General features: G+C 40.3%; 1 protein-coding gene across 2 annotated transcripts; it reads right to left on the minus strand.

Annotated features, from left to right (window-relative positions):
* Positions 1-6,175: 6,175 nt before the first annotated feature.
* scd (stearoyl-CoA desaturase (delta-9-desaturase)) lies at positions 6,176-14,452 on the minus strand. 2 transcript variants are annotated; one of them, XM_050060558.1, is made up of 6 exons: positions 13,975-14,452; positions 13,475-13,735; positions 10,272-10,402; positions 9,924-10,129; positions 9,378-9,610; positions 6,176-8,357 (listed from the first exon to the last, which is right to left on the minus strand). In XM_050060558.1, the coding sequence occupies exons 2-6, from the start codon at positions 13,707-13,709 to the stop codon at positions 8,158-8,160; spliced, it is 1,005 nt and encodes a 334-aa protein (XP_049916515.1). In that variant the 5' UTR covers positions 13,710-13,735; positions 13,975-14,452; the 3' UTR covers positions 6,176-8,157. The 2 variants fall into 2 exon arrangements, with proteins under 2 accessions (XP_049916515.1, XP_049916514.1); XM_050060557.1 differs by having other exon boundaries at positions 13,475-13,732; positions 13,975-14,451.
* Positions 14,453-16,713: the final 2,261 nt, after the last annotated feature.

A 16,713-nucleotide genomic window follows, 5' to 3' on the forward strand; every position in this document is an offset into this window, starting at 1 on the left:
CATCTTGACTGGTTACATTAAATACAACAATAAAACCTACTTTTAATGCTTTTTTGTTGCTTTAAGTGACATTTTAAATGCAGGAAATAATCTTAATATTATGGTACTGCTGCTTTTTTATTTTGGTCACTTCTACACAGTTTCCATGTTGAACAGCAGATGGCTCTCTGTATTTCCTTTCTCTTGGCTGCACCAGCACTAATCAGAATGTTCTCCACCTCCACCCACTACTACACCAGCTGCAGCTCTACTTTCCCACTCCAAGCAGAAGCCCCTGAATGCATCAAACTCTTCATATGACTGTGAAGTCTCCGCGGGGGCGTGTCAGGTCACTACGACTCATTGATTCATGTCACATCCTGAAGGTTTGATGTGTCAGTTTACAAGTTGGCACAGGTGGTTCACGCGCCCGACCCGTCATTGGTCCAGACGGGATCATAAGTCAGGACCTCGCTGCTGATTGGCCGGCTGGAGTCAGACGCTGTAGGGCTGCGTGGTGTGAATGTTTTGGGGTTTTCTTTTGAACTGCAGTAACCTCTCCGCCATGTCAGTGTGGGGTGATGGTAATATAATGCAACTTCACCACACATCACACCACACAGCAGCGTCCTGAGTCATGCTGGGCTCTGCCTTTATAGGACACCGTGTTGTCAGGAGGTTAATCAGGCTGCAGGGTGCTGACTGACTGACTGAAAACCTCATGTACTAATGTAACCCTACAACAGGTCACTACTCATGATTTCACCTTTTCTACATGAATTCACCCCTTAAATCACTCATTTTATTTTTTTTAAAAAGTCAAGTTTTTTCTATAAAACTTATATGGTTCACCAGAATTTTTGTGTCAATTTAAAAAACAGCAGTATCATAGAGCTGTAATATGCTAAAAGAAATGCCAGAAATATTGGCATTATACATTTATGCAAACCATCTGCAGGCGTCATCATATCAGCGTCTCTAAGTCGACCTAATATATTAGCTGACTTTAAGCATCAGGATTGTGTGTGGCAAAGGTGTAACCAGCAAAGCACCTGCTAATGTGTGCTCACCTATTTTCTCTGGTAACTTCAAATCCAGACTGTCCCAATACCCACACTTCCCCTAGAAATACCCACTTGCACTTGGTTGTGCGCATTCACCTTTAGGCTAGTAGTGTCCCAAAACAGAACTGGGGTAGTGGAAGTGGTTTCCAACACTTAAAACCCGCCCTAGATTCCAAGGGAGCCCCGACCCACACTTTAAACGGAGTGGAAGATGGAATTTCACAGAACACCTTGCTAAGTCAGCAACTTCGGCAAGTTTTGGAAAACAGTTTGTTACTGCACGATCGGAATGTAGGCTATACAAACAACAGATGGTTGGACTAACGTAAACTCATCAGCAACTCGGTTGAACATAGCGTCAACATATTTAAACAAATCGACTTACCCGAACAAAATCGATCAGAACTAGAAGACGTCGTAGGCGCCCGCTGTTTTCAGCATTTCTTCTCCGTTGATTCATCAGACGGAGAAGAATAAACATAGCACACGCCACAACACAAGCGCTGTAGCCGCCACTTTCAAACCTGAATGACTGCCAGTATCTTGCGTCGCTACTAAGCATGACGCATGCCTGCACGTCGGCCACGCCAATTTGCGTGAAGTGGTGTCTCATTTCTTAGGGAAAGATCTCTACCCTGATATTTCTCACTTCCCTCATCAAGGGTTATCTCGCAAACGAGGGCACTTGGTACCAAGTAGAAGATTTAAGGGGTAGAAATGGGATTGGGCCCGAATTATCTGCAGAGTTGTCTTCCTCTCTGAAACAAACAAACTAGATGATTTAAACTAGTAACAGTCACTGAATAAAGCAGTTTCACATATTTAAAAAAAAAAAGATTTAAAAAAAAATCAGTGTTTGGTTTGTCCATTCTGGGCTACTGTAGAAACATGGCAGTGCAACATGGAGGACTCTTTAGAAAAGGACCCGCTCTGCTCAGTAGATACAAACAGCCCATTCTAAGGTAACATGATTCTTATTCTAGGTGGTTAAACATGCAAGAAAACATACTTTTATTATATTCTATATCTGAAGTATTATTTTAGATTAACCCTAATGAACTCATGACAGGCTAGGCAGCAATGAAATCTAGACAATGAAAACAGTTTTCACCAGATTCAACTCAGTTCCTTTGGCTCGTACCAAAGAGTCTTTGAAAATAATGGGAACAGTAATGAATGTAACGCCACGAGCTGCAACCTTAAAGTGATGCTAACACGTTTGCATCAATAAGTTATCTGAAATAAATCTGCATAACGAGCACTTTTGGGTACTTTAAAGGTCCAGTTTAGGATTTCGGGACATCTGTTGGCAGAAATGGAGTATAATATTCATAACTATGTTTTCATTAGTTTCTAATCACCTAAAAATAGCAATCATTGTGTTTTCGTTACCTTAGAATGAGCTGTTTATATCTGCATACAGAGAGGGTCCTCTTCCACGGAGTCCGCCATGTTCTACAGTAGCCCAGAATGAACAAACTAAACACTGGCTCAAGACGGTGCAATGCCATTGTTCATACGGCCCAAAATTCAAAGCCCCATCACTCCAAAAAAAATGTCCCTCTGGACTGAAAGCCCATTTTTCCGACAGCCTGTTATCCCGAAAACAAACACCCATTGCTCCGAAGTTTTGTTTCAGTTTAACAGCAGCGTTTGAGCCTTCGAACCCGGGTGTTTTTAACCGACCTGTCCCTGCTTTTCCACGACTCTGTGCCACGTAACATTGGTGTTTTAAGCCAAAACGAGATCTTTTCCTAATCACACATTCAACACAATGCTGCTGACAAATGTAACATATCAGTGGTTTACAGAAACAGACAATGAGACAACATTTATTCTGGCAATTGAGTGTTTATATTTGGAATAATGAGACTTTGGAGCAATGGGCTTTTGTTTTGGGGATAACTGGCTGTTAGAGAAATGGGCTTTTCAGCCAAGGAGACAGATTTCGTACTAACATGGCTTCGAAATTTTGGATCGTCAGAACAATTGGCAGTCCCCTTTTAGAGAGGACAATTCGAGTTTTGATGTCAGCCACCATTGTTCTCCAATAACACTTGGCACACAGGACAAGTTTGAGTTCTGCAACTTCACCACTAGATACCAATAAATCCCACACACTGGACCTTGAAGTATTTTTTATGGTGATACAAATTTAGTAGTAGAGGAGTACTCCTATAGCATGGTATTGTTACTTTTGCTTTCTTTACTTAAATACCAAAACACTTGAGTACTTCTCACGTTAAATGAGCAGTGTGGTGGAAAGTAACTACTCTGGACCAAAAAATATACACTTCTGTCTTTTTAGATCCCATTTTTCACAAGACTTTTTATGCACAGAAAAGACAGCAGCACTTCTCCCTCTCCCTCTCCCTCAGGTGTGACATATCAAGATGCTGATTAAACAGCATGATTACTGCGCAGGTGTGCCTCAGCCTGCCCACAATATAAGGCTGATAAAATGTGCAGTTTCTCCTTGACAAAGGACGTTTATAAAGCACTCTGAACTGTGGATTTCATGAGGGTACTTTAGCTCAGTAAAAGTGGCATTTTTATAACATCCAAAAACACAAAAGAGTCTGATGTAATCCAACTAGAGACTCTCTGGTCTGATGTAATATAAACTGGTCTCCAGTCAGCACACTGGTCCCACATTCCTCTCTGCCCTGTGTAAACCATTTATCACATTTTGAGAATGCTTTATTCATCTGCAGCCCAGAGCCAAGAGCTGCAGTATTAAATAGTTGGGATATATTTGCCTTGCACTTTGTGTCAGCAGCAGACTGGACGTGTTGAGTTCTTTACCACAGAAGGCAAAAAACTAGCCAGGGAACAGAAAATCCCCCGACAAGTCCCAGTTGGATCATTACCAGAAAACTGCAGATTGTTATCCTTTGAATTCTCACACAAAAACTGAGTGGAGGGGGAAGTAGTCAAGTTATTTAGCTGAGTAAATGTGGCAGTACCACAGAGTAAGACTACACCATTGAAAGCAAATTAATATAGTATTATCAGCAAGATGTTCTTAAAGGGACGGTTCACCCCCAAATCAAAAATACATATTCCCCCTCTTACCTGTAGTGCTGTTTATGAGTCTAGATAATTTTGGTGTGAGTTGCTGAGTGTTGGAGATATCGGCCGTAGAGATGTCCGCCCTCTCTCCAGTATAATGGAACTAGATGGCACACAAAATTCTTTCCAGAAATCTTGACCCGGTTACTCGAGATAATCCACAGACCCTGTGTGAGCAGTTTCATGTAGGAACTATTTTCTTTCTACCAAACTACAACCCCCAACTGTATCAACGCTCAGAAGGAAAGGTGCATCTACTCATGGACGAAAGGCACATGCTTGTGACAGTGCAAGATGTAAGCATTAACTGTAACGTTAGCTAGCTCATTGGTGCTAATTGAGCTAGCAGTAGATGCAAACCTGGTCACACTCCAAAGTCGCTGAAAATCCGGGCATTGACTTGCTTGGCGGCGTCGGGGGGGAAACGCGGCAGGACACGAACAACAATTAAGGCGACAAAAGTCCGAATAAGGTGGGTGAGAGTTGTGGTGGATGGGTCCAACAAACACGGACTTTCACCCGAGAGAGTGGTTGTCAAGGTTTGAATGTGACGTTGTTTCCTGTTTTATTCTGAAAGTCTTCTCTTTGCTCTCTGTTAGATTGTCTTGTCCTTCGTGTGAGCTTTCTGTGTTCTTCTGATTGACCTTTTTTGTATTTAGACCAGTGAGGGTTTGTCTGTTGATTTGGATACCTCTGCCTGAGCTGACGGCCTTTTGTGTACTGACCCAGACTGTATTACAAACCCTGAACCTTGGATTTCATCTCAGTCTGCATTTGTGAGTCCACCATTGTGTCCGTTAGTGGTGTTTGTGTCCCGTAAGATTATAAAGCCAAACCCTGTTCTCTTTTCCTAAACCTAACCACGTGTGTTATTTGTTGGAGGCAAAAAAACATCAATTTGCGATGTTGTACTGACGTAGTGCATTTATTTTGAAAGGGACCGTATGTAAAAAGTAAATTTCCCATGAAAACAGAAGTGTATTTTGAAAGAAGACAATGTATGTAACAGGCAGAACCTGACACAGCATCCCAGAATGCAAAACACCAACGCACCAAGGGTACCTTTGATGTCGTATCTGGACATGGAAAGTCCATGACCAATTGTCGATATGTGTCGAGGTCGGAGTGAGAATGTGTCGTCCTACATGAAACTGCTCACATCGTCTATGGATTATCTTGAGTAACCAGGTCATGGTTTCTAGAAAGTGACGTTTTTCAAATGTGATTTTTTTTGGCACTTTGAGCACCACAAGCCGAGTATCGTCTAATTCCATCATATGTGAGAGAAGGTGAAATGTGATGATGTGCAAGGAGCACTTTTATGTTGTGTGGAGCTCTTGGTTACAACTTTAATGCAACATTAATAATACAGCTAGATCATGTCTCACTTCTGACTGATCTGTCCATCAGATAACATACAAAAACCCAAACTAAGGAGAAAATGGAGTCAAACTGCTGCTGGGTTTTTGTGGTGCTCACACACACTACTGTGCTTATTCCACATGTGAAGGGCTCATTGCATGGTTGGAACATGATCTCACAACTCTCTTTCAAAAACAACCCAAGGCACACTGTAGGATTTGTGCAAAATTAAAATGCCTTTATTTTATGACAATATATATATTTTAAAAAAGTCGGCGTTGCAACCGACTTTACAGGTCATCATCAGGGTCATTGTCAGCAGAGGTAAAACAAAGGAAGTGTGCACTGGATTGTTCTTAAAGGAGACTTACTCCATATACTCCAAGTGCCGAACATGGCATATTTGGCATCCTAGGTATTCTGCTTCCCTCCCTAAACCTTTACTACAAACTCTGGAATTGAAAGCAAGATCCTGATGTCAGAATTGTGTTTACATTTGTAGCTGAACCCAATTTTAAAAGATGTACCTGTGTTTTATCAAAGCCTTCTAGTGGAAATTTTAAAAAAAATATCACCATCTGGCATAAATGTTGAGGGGTACAGCCAGTCAGCAGTTTTCAGAAAACTCAAAAACTGTGCAGTGCAGATTTATATCAGAAAGACACTGAGACAAAGAAGAGCAACAACTCTTAATGGAATTACGAGTGTATTGAAAATATTGTGAATTTTTATTTCAGAATAGAATACAGTTGACGTTATCATTCAGACCGACAACCTCTTGATCCTCCTCGTCATCGTTAGGAAAATGTTGATTTGGGCGCTCTGGGCTGCAGGAGTTGTTTTGCATGGCTTGTGGATTTTGTCGGGGTTTTGGCAAAGTGCTCTGACGACGCTCTCACGTCCCTCACGACAGCACCTTTGTTGGATCGGAACTACTTGGCACATGAGCGCCTGACCTGTATTTCGCAAATTAAATCTTGTGATTAAACATTTGCACCAGGCGTTATCTAAATAGTCGACTGTGAACCTCGAGCGTCTGATTGCATTTACAGTACCTTGTTGTTGTCATGCTACCGTTTGCCTAAATTAAAATGTTATCAGAATAAAAACAACGCTTCGGCCTGTAAACACGGTCAGATCTGTTTTGAGCCTTTTTGTCTTCACTGACAGGACGTGAAGAAAACCAGGAATGGATGCAAGTCATAAGGCATTAGGTTGAATCCTGACTCTTGGGGAAAACAATTTGATATATTTAACCGCCAAATCTTCTTCAGGTTAGAACTTTTTTGGTCAACAAGGAAAAAAACGAAATAAATACATATAAATAACACAACATAAGCATTCCGCACGTCTGAATCGAAGATGAGCGTAAACATCGATGCACCTGAAGCTTTGTGGGACGTCGAAGGGAAACCAGACCCCATCTCAGAGATCACCACAGCAACAGTTCTGATGATCCAAAAGCGATGCAGCTCCACACTTAACGTTACAAAAATAGACACAGCTCTGCCATTGGAGTCACTGATAAAACACCTCACTACAACACCGACTACAGAACATCATCATGCACGGGTTGTTTTTGTAACACCAGAACTGTCACGTGACGTCAGCCAATGAGATCTCTGCTTGTTTCTGGACGAAAGGATTGTGGATAAGTGGGGTAGAGGACGCAAAGCCACTGATGCCACCATGTTAAAAAACTTCCACGAGTGAAGAAGCAAAATCGACTCAGGTGTGCTCTAAATATGTCGACAGTTGGCACGCTCTTGGCACTATGATCATTAAAACACAAAAAGAGTTGATTAAACGCTGCATGGTTCTGAGTTAAAATTACATTTATCAGTATTTATTGTTATTATATATATATATTATACGGCAGTTTTTATTTGACGATAAATGCATCCCTTCTATAGTCTTTGAGAATACTTAATCCAATTACTACACCGACTTAAAGTTTGGTTTTCTGCATGAGACAACCAAGATACACACCGCAACATGCTGTTTCCATACAGTTTTGGCGTACCAGCTCTCAGTACAGTTACAAGGAGAAGGTCTGGGTTCCCTCACTCTTCCATCATGTGCCACGTTTCATTAAAGCCAGCAACTTTTTAACAAAAACCCTCATCCTTTGTTTTCTCCAGATCTTAAAGCGCTCAAAAATTGAATTAACTGTGTATCCGAACGGTAAAAACTTGCTGTAAACTGCAATAAAGGCAACCGTCTCCAATCTGCATCGTACCTCATCACTTCCTCCATGTTTTTCAGTGCTTCGTTTCTTTTCTGTTTTGATTAATAATTGAGTAATACTTACATAAATAATGATCGGCTACATGACTGACCTTGCATGAATGATGCACACAAAAGTGGCAAAAAAACAGCAGAGAATGAAGTTGACTTTTTTAAAATGAATCTACTTCAAATCTAATTCATCTTTGCAAGACCTTGGCCCGACCGGACAGTAGAAACCGAGGCCAAGAGCTTAGCAAAGTGTGTTTGGTTTTTTTTTTATCCGTCTCGAACAATTTGTTAAGTTACAGCTACAAAAACCACAAAAACAAGCAAAATGTGGTCAAGGCCCTCATGAATCCTCGGAGGATGAGAAATGTATAGCTGTCAAAGGACTGTGAAGCTTCTGTTTCGGTTTGTTTAAGCCTTCGAAGCTGACCACAATTCGTCAACCTTAGCCACTCCGGTGGCTTCCGTCGCCTGTGCGCTGTAATCTGGCCAGGACCACCTCGTGGGACACTCTCTTGCGGTCCTTGGCCAGGCCCAGGAGGCACATGGCGTCGATGAAACACGTGGTAAGGTTCAACTTGCAGCCAAACTCACTGGTTGCATAGTCAAAGGGGAACGTGTGGTGGTAGTTGTGGAATCCCTCACCTGTAAGGTAAAAGACAGAGTGGTGATAAATTCATACTGAAAGCAGGAAACAATTAATTGGACGTGATCATTTTTGTTTGGTTAGTTCACAGGATATCTTGCAAACTAATTAACAGACCTCATTTAAATGTAATGGAAAGATAAGCCATGGGCCAAAAATGATTAGTTCCTGGTTTGTAAACTTCGCCACAGTGTTAATTCCATTGACGAAAACTATGACAGAAAATTCCATGATGAAAGCGTTGACGAGACGAGACGTGACGAAAATGTTCGTGGTGGACTATCGGACATTGAAAGCCAAGAATGCTTTGTAATTATCTTCAAATGATGCACGAGTGACAGACTGGTCAACTGTGCCAGGATGTTTCGGTAGCCAGCAAAAACACTCACACCTGAGCAGCATCAGCCGTTGGAGCAAGTTGTGAGCTTTAATTCAGCAGTTTATAATCAGCCGTGTGTGTCTGGACGTGGATGGTGGAGCTGCTGAATGGATTTGTGGAGTTTGTTGGTTGCAGCAGTGGCTGACAGCAGCTCTGCCTGCCGCTAAATGGCAGCGGAGCTAGCGGCCACTTGCTGTTGGACCTCACATCCAGACTGGAGAAGGTTTATGGTTTAATGCTCAGTTATCTGTGAATGTAGCTGTGCTGTAAGGACTAAAACTATGGCTCATGACACAGAATCATGGCCCAAAGTTGGCCTAAGAGTTAAGTTCTTGTAAACCCCTGCAGAGACCTACAGTAGGTTTCAATTCAAACACAACAAACACAATTGGTCTTGATTCATTAATGTTGTTTTCCACAAACAGAACTGGGCTGTGAGGCAATTTTGTTGAAGTGGCCACATAGAGAACTAGTGCACAGTCATACATGAGCAGGTTACCGTGGCAATATTCATGCTGAATGTGGCCTTATGTGACAGACGTGCAAAGCTACCTCGCTCACTAACGTTGGGAAAAATAGAGATAGACTTCTGCGAGACAGGGCCCTGAGGGCAAACTTCTCGCACGTGACGAGTTCATACCTATAGCGCTGAACGCGACGAACTTGTTCTCCCTGGGGTTGATGTTCTTGTCATAGGGCCTGTTTCCCCACATGTGAGCCGCGCTGTTGACCAACCAGGTGGCGTTCAGCACCAGGGTGTACCTCAGCAGAGCTGGGATGAAGTACGCCACCCACAGAGACTCCCCCCACAGGTACCAAGGCACGAACATGGGGACGAAGAAGCACATGAGCAGCACAGACGGCTTGTAATACCTGCAGAGGAGACGGAGTGGGTGGAGCTGTTTACTCAGTACGACATGAATATTGAACAATAGGCCTGTTCATTATCACTTTCCCTCTACATGACAGTTTTGAATGAGGCAAACCTTGAGTCACTCTCAATGTGCACAGAAGACATGTTAGTATTGTCACCTTGTTAAACCTGAATGACCACAATTTCTGAAATAAAATTATGAAACTTGATTCTACTTGTTAACAGTCTACACCACCTGCCAAAGGAGTCAAGCGCATATTTTATTGATTAACTACTTGAAGTGAAGATCAATCATTGACTGAAGCCACTCACTTCCTCTGAAACATTACGACTTTGTCAGCCGTCAGGTCGCTGAGTTCCAGCTTGCGCCCTTTCTCAATGACGTCAGGGTGTTTGCGCACCAGCAGCCAGCCAATGTGAGCGAAGAAGAAGCCCCGGACGGCGTTGTGAGGGTCAGCATCTGTCTCTGAATATTTGTGGTGAACCCTGTGGTCTCGAGCCCACTCAAAGATGTCATTCTGTGGGTTCGAGTAAAGACAGAGATTACACACACTGTAGGCACAACGTGGTACTTACACGGTAATGAAAACTGCTATTATCACGACGGTAAGTGTGCGTTTGTGTGGCTGCAGGTCTGTGTGATCTGTCTGTTTGGGGTACCTGAAATGCCATGGAGTTAGCAACACCGAGAAAGATCCTTAGAGGTAATGAGGCCTTGTAGGATCTGTGACTCCACAGGCGGTGAGCTCCTGCTGTGACTCCTAAAGCACTTATCAAAAAACAAAGAACGGCTGTGGAGAGAAACAGATAAAAAAGAATTAGTGCTGCTAATTATAATACAGCACATTCAAAGGTCTGTGTATCAGACTTGTACTGTCAGTGTTGGGTGCTATTTCGCAAGGGAGTCATCTATAATACATTATTATATCTGTGTTAATGAAGGCGGGATCACCCCATTAACTGGTAAATAGACTTTCGAAACACATAAATTATTAATGTACTACAGCATTTGTTCACCACACTCTAGTCTACACTGCCTTTCCTTTTCATCAAAGGCAACAATCATCCAAATTTGTCTCTGACTGCACTGGTTTGTACTGGCCTACTTGTTTCACAGAAGCTTAAACCACCATGAAGGAAGAAGGGCATGTTACATGGATCTGTGACTCTCTCTGGGTAATGTAATTACATCATATCAGATGATGACTGGACGGATAACGCTACATCATGATTACATGTATGGTGAGACTGGAAGTCTATTTATAGATGCAGCCTCTGTGGTTTTGGTTCATGAGAACTACACATCACAATGGATTCTGACGAAATGTTATAAGTAATAAAGCAGCATACAGTTTGTTTGATTACTCTTGATTTGCCCTACCATACTGTTACTTGATAGGCTTGGGCGTTATCTATTCCGTAATCACATTTTAGTAAGGTATACGGTATATAATGGTCTTTGCGTGAAAATAACAATAATGTGACGCTCTACGTTGGGCTTGACAGTTGGAGAAGTAATAACCTGTGCAGCATCTTTGTACTCAGTATGGGAAGTTATTGCATCGTACGTTGTAGACTGTGATTCAGTAGGTGCTGTCATCGTATAGTCTGCGTACATCAAACGCAATGTGGTACCCAAGTTTATTCCTAAATTTATAGGATTATGAGACTGCTAAAATCTTGCAGCCCGTAAGGAGGCTAAATGTTGTCCCCAACACTCACAGCCACCATCTATCTCAGCTCAGCTGCCTGCCCTGCTGGTAAAGACTGACCTCTGGTGATGATTGCTGTGCACTACGTCGACTCAATACAGCATCTCCTTACAAGTTTAATAGAAAGACGAGAATCTGTGTTTTGACAGTACTGAAAATTATACCGTCAGGATGTCTAAAAATCCTGGTAAACAGTAATGCCTTGATACTGCTCAAGCCTATTATTTGATTTAAAAACATGATAGTTGGTCATTTTTTAGGAAGTACAGGTTATTTTTCTGACAAGCACACACCTGCCTGCGGGACAGATATGATGCCAGGTGGCTCACTGACCATCCTCTAATTCAAAATAAATTGATACACAGGGAATATTATTTGTACTTTATATGTAAATAAGATGTCATTTTAAAAAGGCATCAAAATAAAGCTTGTTTAGCTAAAAAATAGTTATCAACAGAGGTCTAGGCTAAGCCCTGAATGTCCTCGAATCCTAGGGAGATGTCCCTGTGTACACCTGACCTGTGTGGGCTGCTGAAGCTGCACTGGATTTGCCTCTTGTCGAAGCCTTGTGAGGGCAGTAAACAGGTTTTATTATATGTAGGGGAGAGCAGGGTCAGTTGGGGAATTTTTGTTTTGAGGTGTAATAACCCGCTATCACTCACAGACTACTTAAACAGTAATCAGAGTAATTTGACTGAACAGATTTAAGTGTCAGCTAACAATTTATCACACAAAGGTGAAAGGCACATTTTGTAAAATGTAGCCTACAAGGAGTGCATTTTCCCAGTCTGGACAGACAAACTTGAAATTAAAGCTGGACGACATGACAGCTTCCAAAAAGTGAAGCCAAAACATCTGGATGGCCCCCTGGTGGCTGGCTGCAGTATAGGTCATAAACCCTGCCCCCTCCATGTTTGTGGATGGGACATGGGCCAAACTAAAAAATCTCAAAGAACACAACAACTAAATTTTACCCAAAGACGGTTTCTGTCATTTTAGGTAATCCTTGTCACCCTGAAGTACGTTCAAGTGTTTGTTTTACTGGAGTTTAGTCTTAAGTAGTTATTTGATGCTATAAAAAGGGGATTTGACGACATGATAGACAGCCCTGTGTGCCAACTGGTGTACTTCAGTGATGCTGCACGCAATTGGCTGGACAGGTGTGTGGGCGGCGACCGCAGACTCCGGCTCCAAATGACATCACAAATGCAAGATGGCAGCAGCTGTATCCGCGATATTTGGCTTCAGTTTTGTACAGTGGGACTAAGTGGACATGCATTGTCCATCTTTATGTATGTTTTTGGGACATCTTATAAGGGACGCCTTATTCTGGGCTAAAAATGTTTGCTTCTGTTCAACTGACCTCAAGTTCGTTTGTCCCATAAGTGCGGTTCGCTTGGGAAAATGTTGCATTTATCTTGCAAGTACAATCTTCTTCAACATTTTCTTTATTTCCTGGATTTTTCTCACATAGAAATTCGGACCAACCAAGAGCAGCTTTATCAGGTCCACTTGTAACACAAACCAACTCTAGGCAACCATGCAGCTTAGTCCCTGATTCAGACCAAAGTAAGCCAATTCTAGGTCTGAAAGCACCCTTATTTTTACGTCACACATTTCTTTACGGAAACGGAAAATATTTGCAATTTTTTTTTCAGAAATTACTGAGATATGGAATTTGGCTGTCTTCCAAGTCTTCATTTCAGTGGAAACTATCAGCTCAATGTGGTAACCATGTGCTACATGTAGGTATAGCTTTATATAGGCCACTGATTTTGTGTCATTTTGCATTTAAAAAAAACTCAATAGCAACAAACTGAGAGTTAAATAAAGTTTGCACTTTAAAAACAGAACTGCAGGCCTGTATGAAGATCATGCCTGGGCAAAGCAAGCTGAGTATCCCTGCTGCACAGTTTGTAGCTTTAAATAACACGCTGTGAAATTAAATCTCTGGTGATATATGCCCTCCTCTATAATCCCACTACATGCAGGATACTGGGAGGAGCATGCACAGGCAGATTTTTGCATGCAGCAGCGGTGACATAACAGCTGTGGTTTGGCTTGAATACTGTACGTACAGAAAAAAAGCCACATTATAAACACTAAGCATGTGCAGAAATAACAAGAACAGTAACAGGTTTTTGTACTTACACCAAAGCAAGGTCAGAGGATGTGCAGAGGGGATGAGGAACACGCTGTACAGGGCACCTATATGCAACACAGACATCAGACAGACATTTTTCCATACGATGACAGTGGGAGGTTTGGGGCCTTCCTTCTCTTTGTATGTGTGGTCAAACACGTCTTCTCTGGGGGCGTCTGCTGGGGGAACATGTCCGTTGCTGGAGTTGCGCTGCTTCTTCTCCAACGCCTCCGCCTCCGCCATCGTGGCTGCGGTCCGGTGATGCTCTGCTGAGCGGTATGAATGAGAGAAAACGGTAACGTCCATGTTTTGGTGACGAGCTAACGACAAACAAGCTAAAACGGTGGGTGTGTTAATTATTTTTGCTAGCTAACTATTTAAGCTAGCTGGTGAGGAAGAGGAATGTAATGTAACGATGATGCTGACTTCTAGCTGACACGCGACATTTGCTGCGTTGCGTAACACTCGTATTACACCTGTAGAGGAAAGACGTAAAAAAATAACTCACCAAAAAGACGAGTGTAAAGAGAGTCCGGCTGTTAAAGGTGAAGCTGCTGTGTTTCACCCCCAAACTACTGTAACCCAGAAAGACAGACGAGTCGTTAGCTCCGCAGCGCACGCATCAATATGAGCTGGAGCTCGAGGTGCGACTGGCCAATCAGCACTCGGATGCCGCCTCAAGCTCGGGCTGTGATTGGCTGCCGGTTTATCTGCTGTTCACCTTTTATTCATTCTGCAGCCAGATGTATATTTACCTCCTCTGGAGAGCCGCCGCTGCTGTCTAGACATGTAGTGAATTAGGCTGCACGCATAGTTGCGTTCACGCGTGGATTTCAACAAAAGCGACACGAGTGACGAGGCGTTAAAAAAAAAACGAGCTCAGTGGACATCAGTATCCCAGCTGCGGAGTGCAGAGGACCCCCGCCCGTCCACACACAGGGGAGATACAAGGATGCTTGTTCTGTCACGTCATCCTTACTCCCACCCTACATAAGTCCTTATGAAATCAATGAATAAATAAATAAATAAAATAAAGTAAAATAAAATAAAATAAAATCAGATTAAATTAAATTAAATTAAACTAAACTAAATAAACTAAAAAAAAGATAAAATAAAAAAATTAAATTAAATTAAAAAAAATAAAGTCAAATAAAATAAAATCAGATTACATTAAATTAAAATAAAGTAAAAATAAATAAATAGAATAAAGTAAAATAAAATTAAATCACATTAAATTAAATGACACAAAATAAAGTTAAAAAAGATAAAAAAGTAAAATAAAATCAGATTAAATAAAATTAAAATAAAGTAAGAATAAATAAATAGAATAAAGTAGAATTAAATTAGGTTAAATTAAATTAAACAAAATAAAGTAAAAATAAGATAATAGAAAAATAATATAAGATAATATAAACATTCAAGCAATATTAGACCCAATAAAAATACTATAGCATTATTTTTGTGTTGTGTGTCTTGTGTGTTTATTTATTCATGTATTTATTTATTGGTGCAACTTTTTTTATCCTCATGCCCCCCTAAAAACTATTTTAAAAGGGGAGAAACTCAAATAATAGAAAAATAATATAAACATTCAAGCAATATCAAAAATAAAAAATAAAGATAATATGAAATAAAATTGAATAAAAAATAATAGAAAAATTATATAAACATTTGAGCAAAATTAGACCCAGTAAAAATACTATAACAGTATTTTTGTATTGTTTGTCTTGTGTGTTTATTTATTTATTTATTTATTAGTACTTTTTCATCCTCATCTCCCCTAAAAAAATCATTATAAAAGAATTTTAAAAAATCAAATAATAGAAAAATAATATAAACATTCAAGCAATATTAGACCCAGTAAAAATACTATAACAGTATTTTTGTGTGTCTTGTGTGTGATGTGCTTTTCTGTGTAGTTTTATATTGCATTGGCTGTCTCATGTTCCTCTTTGTATCACTTTATATTGTGTGCTTTGTATTGTATTGTTTGTCCGCTGCAATATTCTGTGCAATTATTCAACTATAGAGTAGAAAAAAGTAATCTGAAAAATATGAAGAAATACTGTAATAAAAAATGTACAATATATATGAATACAATTTTTTTTAAATGCAGTGCTTTTTTTAGATGTGTGCAGAAATGTGAAAAATATTGTCACAGGAATGTGCAAAAATTCACAGTATTATGTGTACAAGGAATGTGTATTATGTACTGAGATAATAATCAAATATATTGATTTATCATTCATTATCTGAACTCCAGTCTGCATCTACAGCTTGGAGTAGTAAAGTACAAAAATATCAATTGTGCAGGAAAAAGGTGATGTTGAACGAGGTCACAGATATACGTCACAGGAACCAAATTATAAAACAAAAAAGGAATGACAAATCCACCAGTTGTTACCCTCATGACTTACAGGCAGACGTTTTGTCTCTATCTAGTGGAGAAATGAGGCAGCACAAGGAGCCAGCACATGTTCATGCTGTGCAAACAGGGTTTACGTGTAACTATATTTATGCTCTTTATTGAACAAGAAACTGACAAACAACGAGGCAGGTTGAACACAGTTTTAAATAAAGTAATGAATCAAGGTGCTTAGTGTAAATTTTTATATATTATCTTCAGTTAAAATAAAGGTTGGTATATTCATACTCTATTTATTTGTACAGTCTTACACTTCTTGCCAATTCCTTTGCAGAGTATAAGGGAGGAGTTAGGGAGGATACATAGTTTCGGAAGCTACACTTAATTATAGAAATCTAGATCTAGTGGTTGGTTCACTAAAGTTACTTTGTAAAAGAGAAAAAAAAGACTGAATTGACAATGTACATACAAAATTATGACAAAATACAGCCTAATACAAAAAGGTCACACGCAGCAAAAAATGCCACTCAATTGAGTTTATTGCAAAACCAAAAATGAATTAATAAAACCCCACACTAATCATAGGAAAGTGCTAGTTTTGTTTACAGTGTCCATTAGTCAGTCAGTTGGTTGCCTTCAGACACCAGAGACAGGTGGGAGGTTACACCAAGTTAGCCAGGTAAAATTCTAAAATAGTGTGCAACAACTAAACATTTGTAAATAAATAGTAATAATTAATACGTATGACAAATTGTGTCCAAAGGGTGTTCAATTACAATAGAGAAATAACTGCAAATAAATAAAATATAGTTCAATTACAATAGAGANAGATAAAATAAAATAGAATGAATAAAATCAAATAAAATAAATTTGAAGTAAATT

The sequence above is a fragment of the Epinephelus moara genome, chromosome 13, assembly GCF_006386435.1.
Source record: "Epinephelus moara isolate mb chromosome 13, YSFRI_EMoa_1.0, whole genome shotgun sequence".
Classification (NCBI taxonomy): Eukaryota; Metazoa; Chordata; class Actinopteri; order Perciformes; family Serranidae; genus Epinephelus; species Epinephelus moara.

Excerpts from the sequence above, each read along its gene's own strand:
- scd (XM_050060558.1), bottom strand. The coding sequence starts at position 13,709 with ATGGCGGAGGCGGAGGCGTTGGAGAAGAAGCAGCGCAACTCCAGCAAC. Across the intron at positions 10,130-10,271 it reads CTAACTCCATGGCATTTCAG|AATGACATCTTTGAGTGGGC; the intron begins GTACCCCAAACA and ends TCGAACCCACAG. Across the intron at positions 9,611-9,923 it reads GTCGTAATGTTTCAGAGGAA|GTATTACAAGCCGTCTGTGC; the intron begins GTGAGTGGCTTC and ends TCTCCTCTGCAG.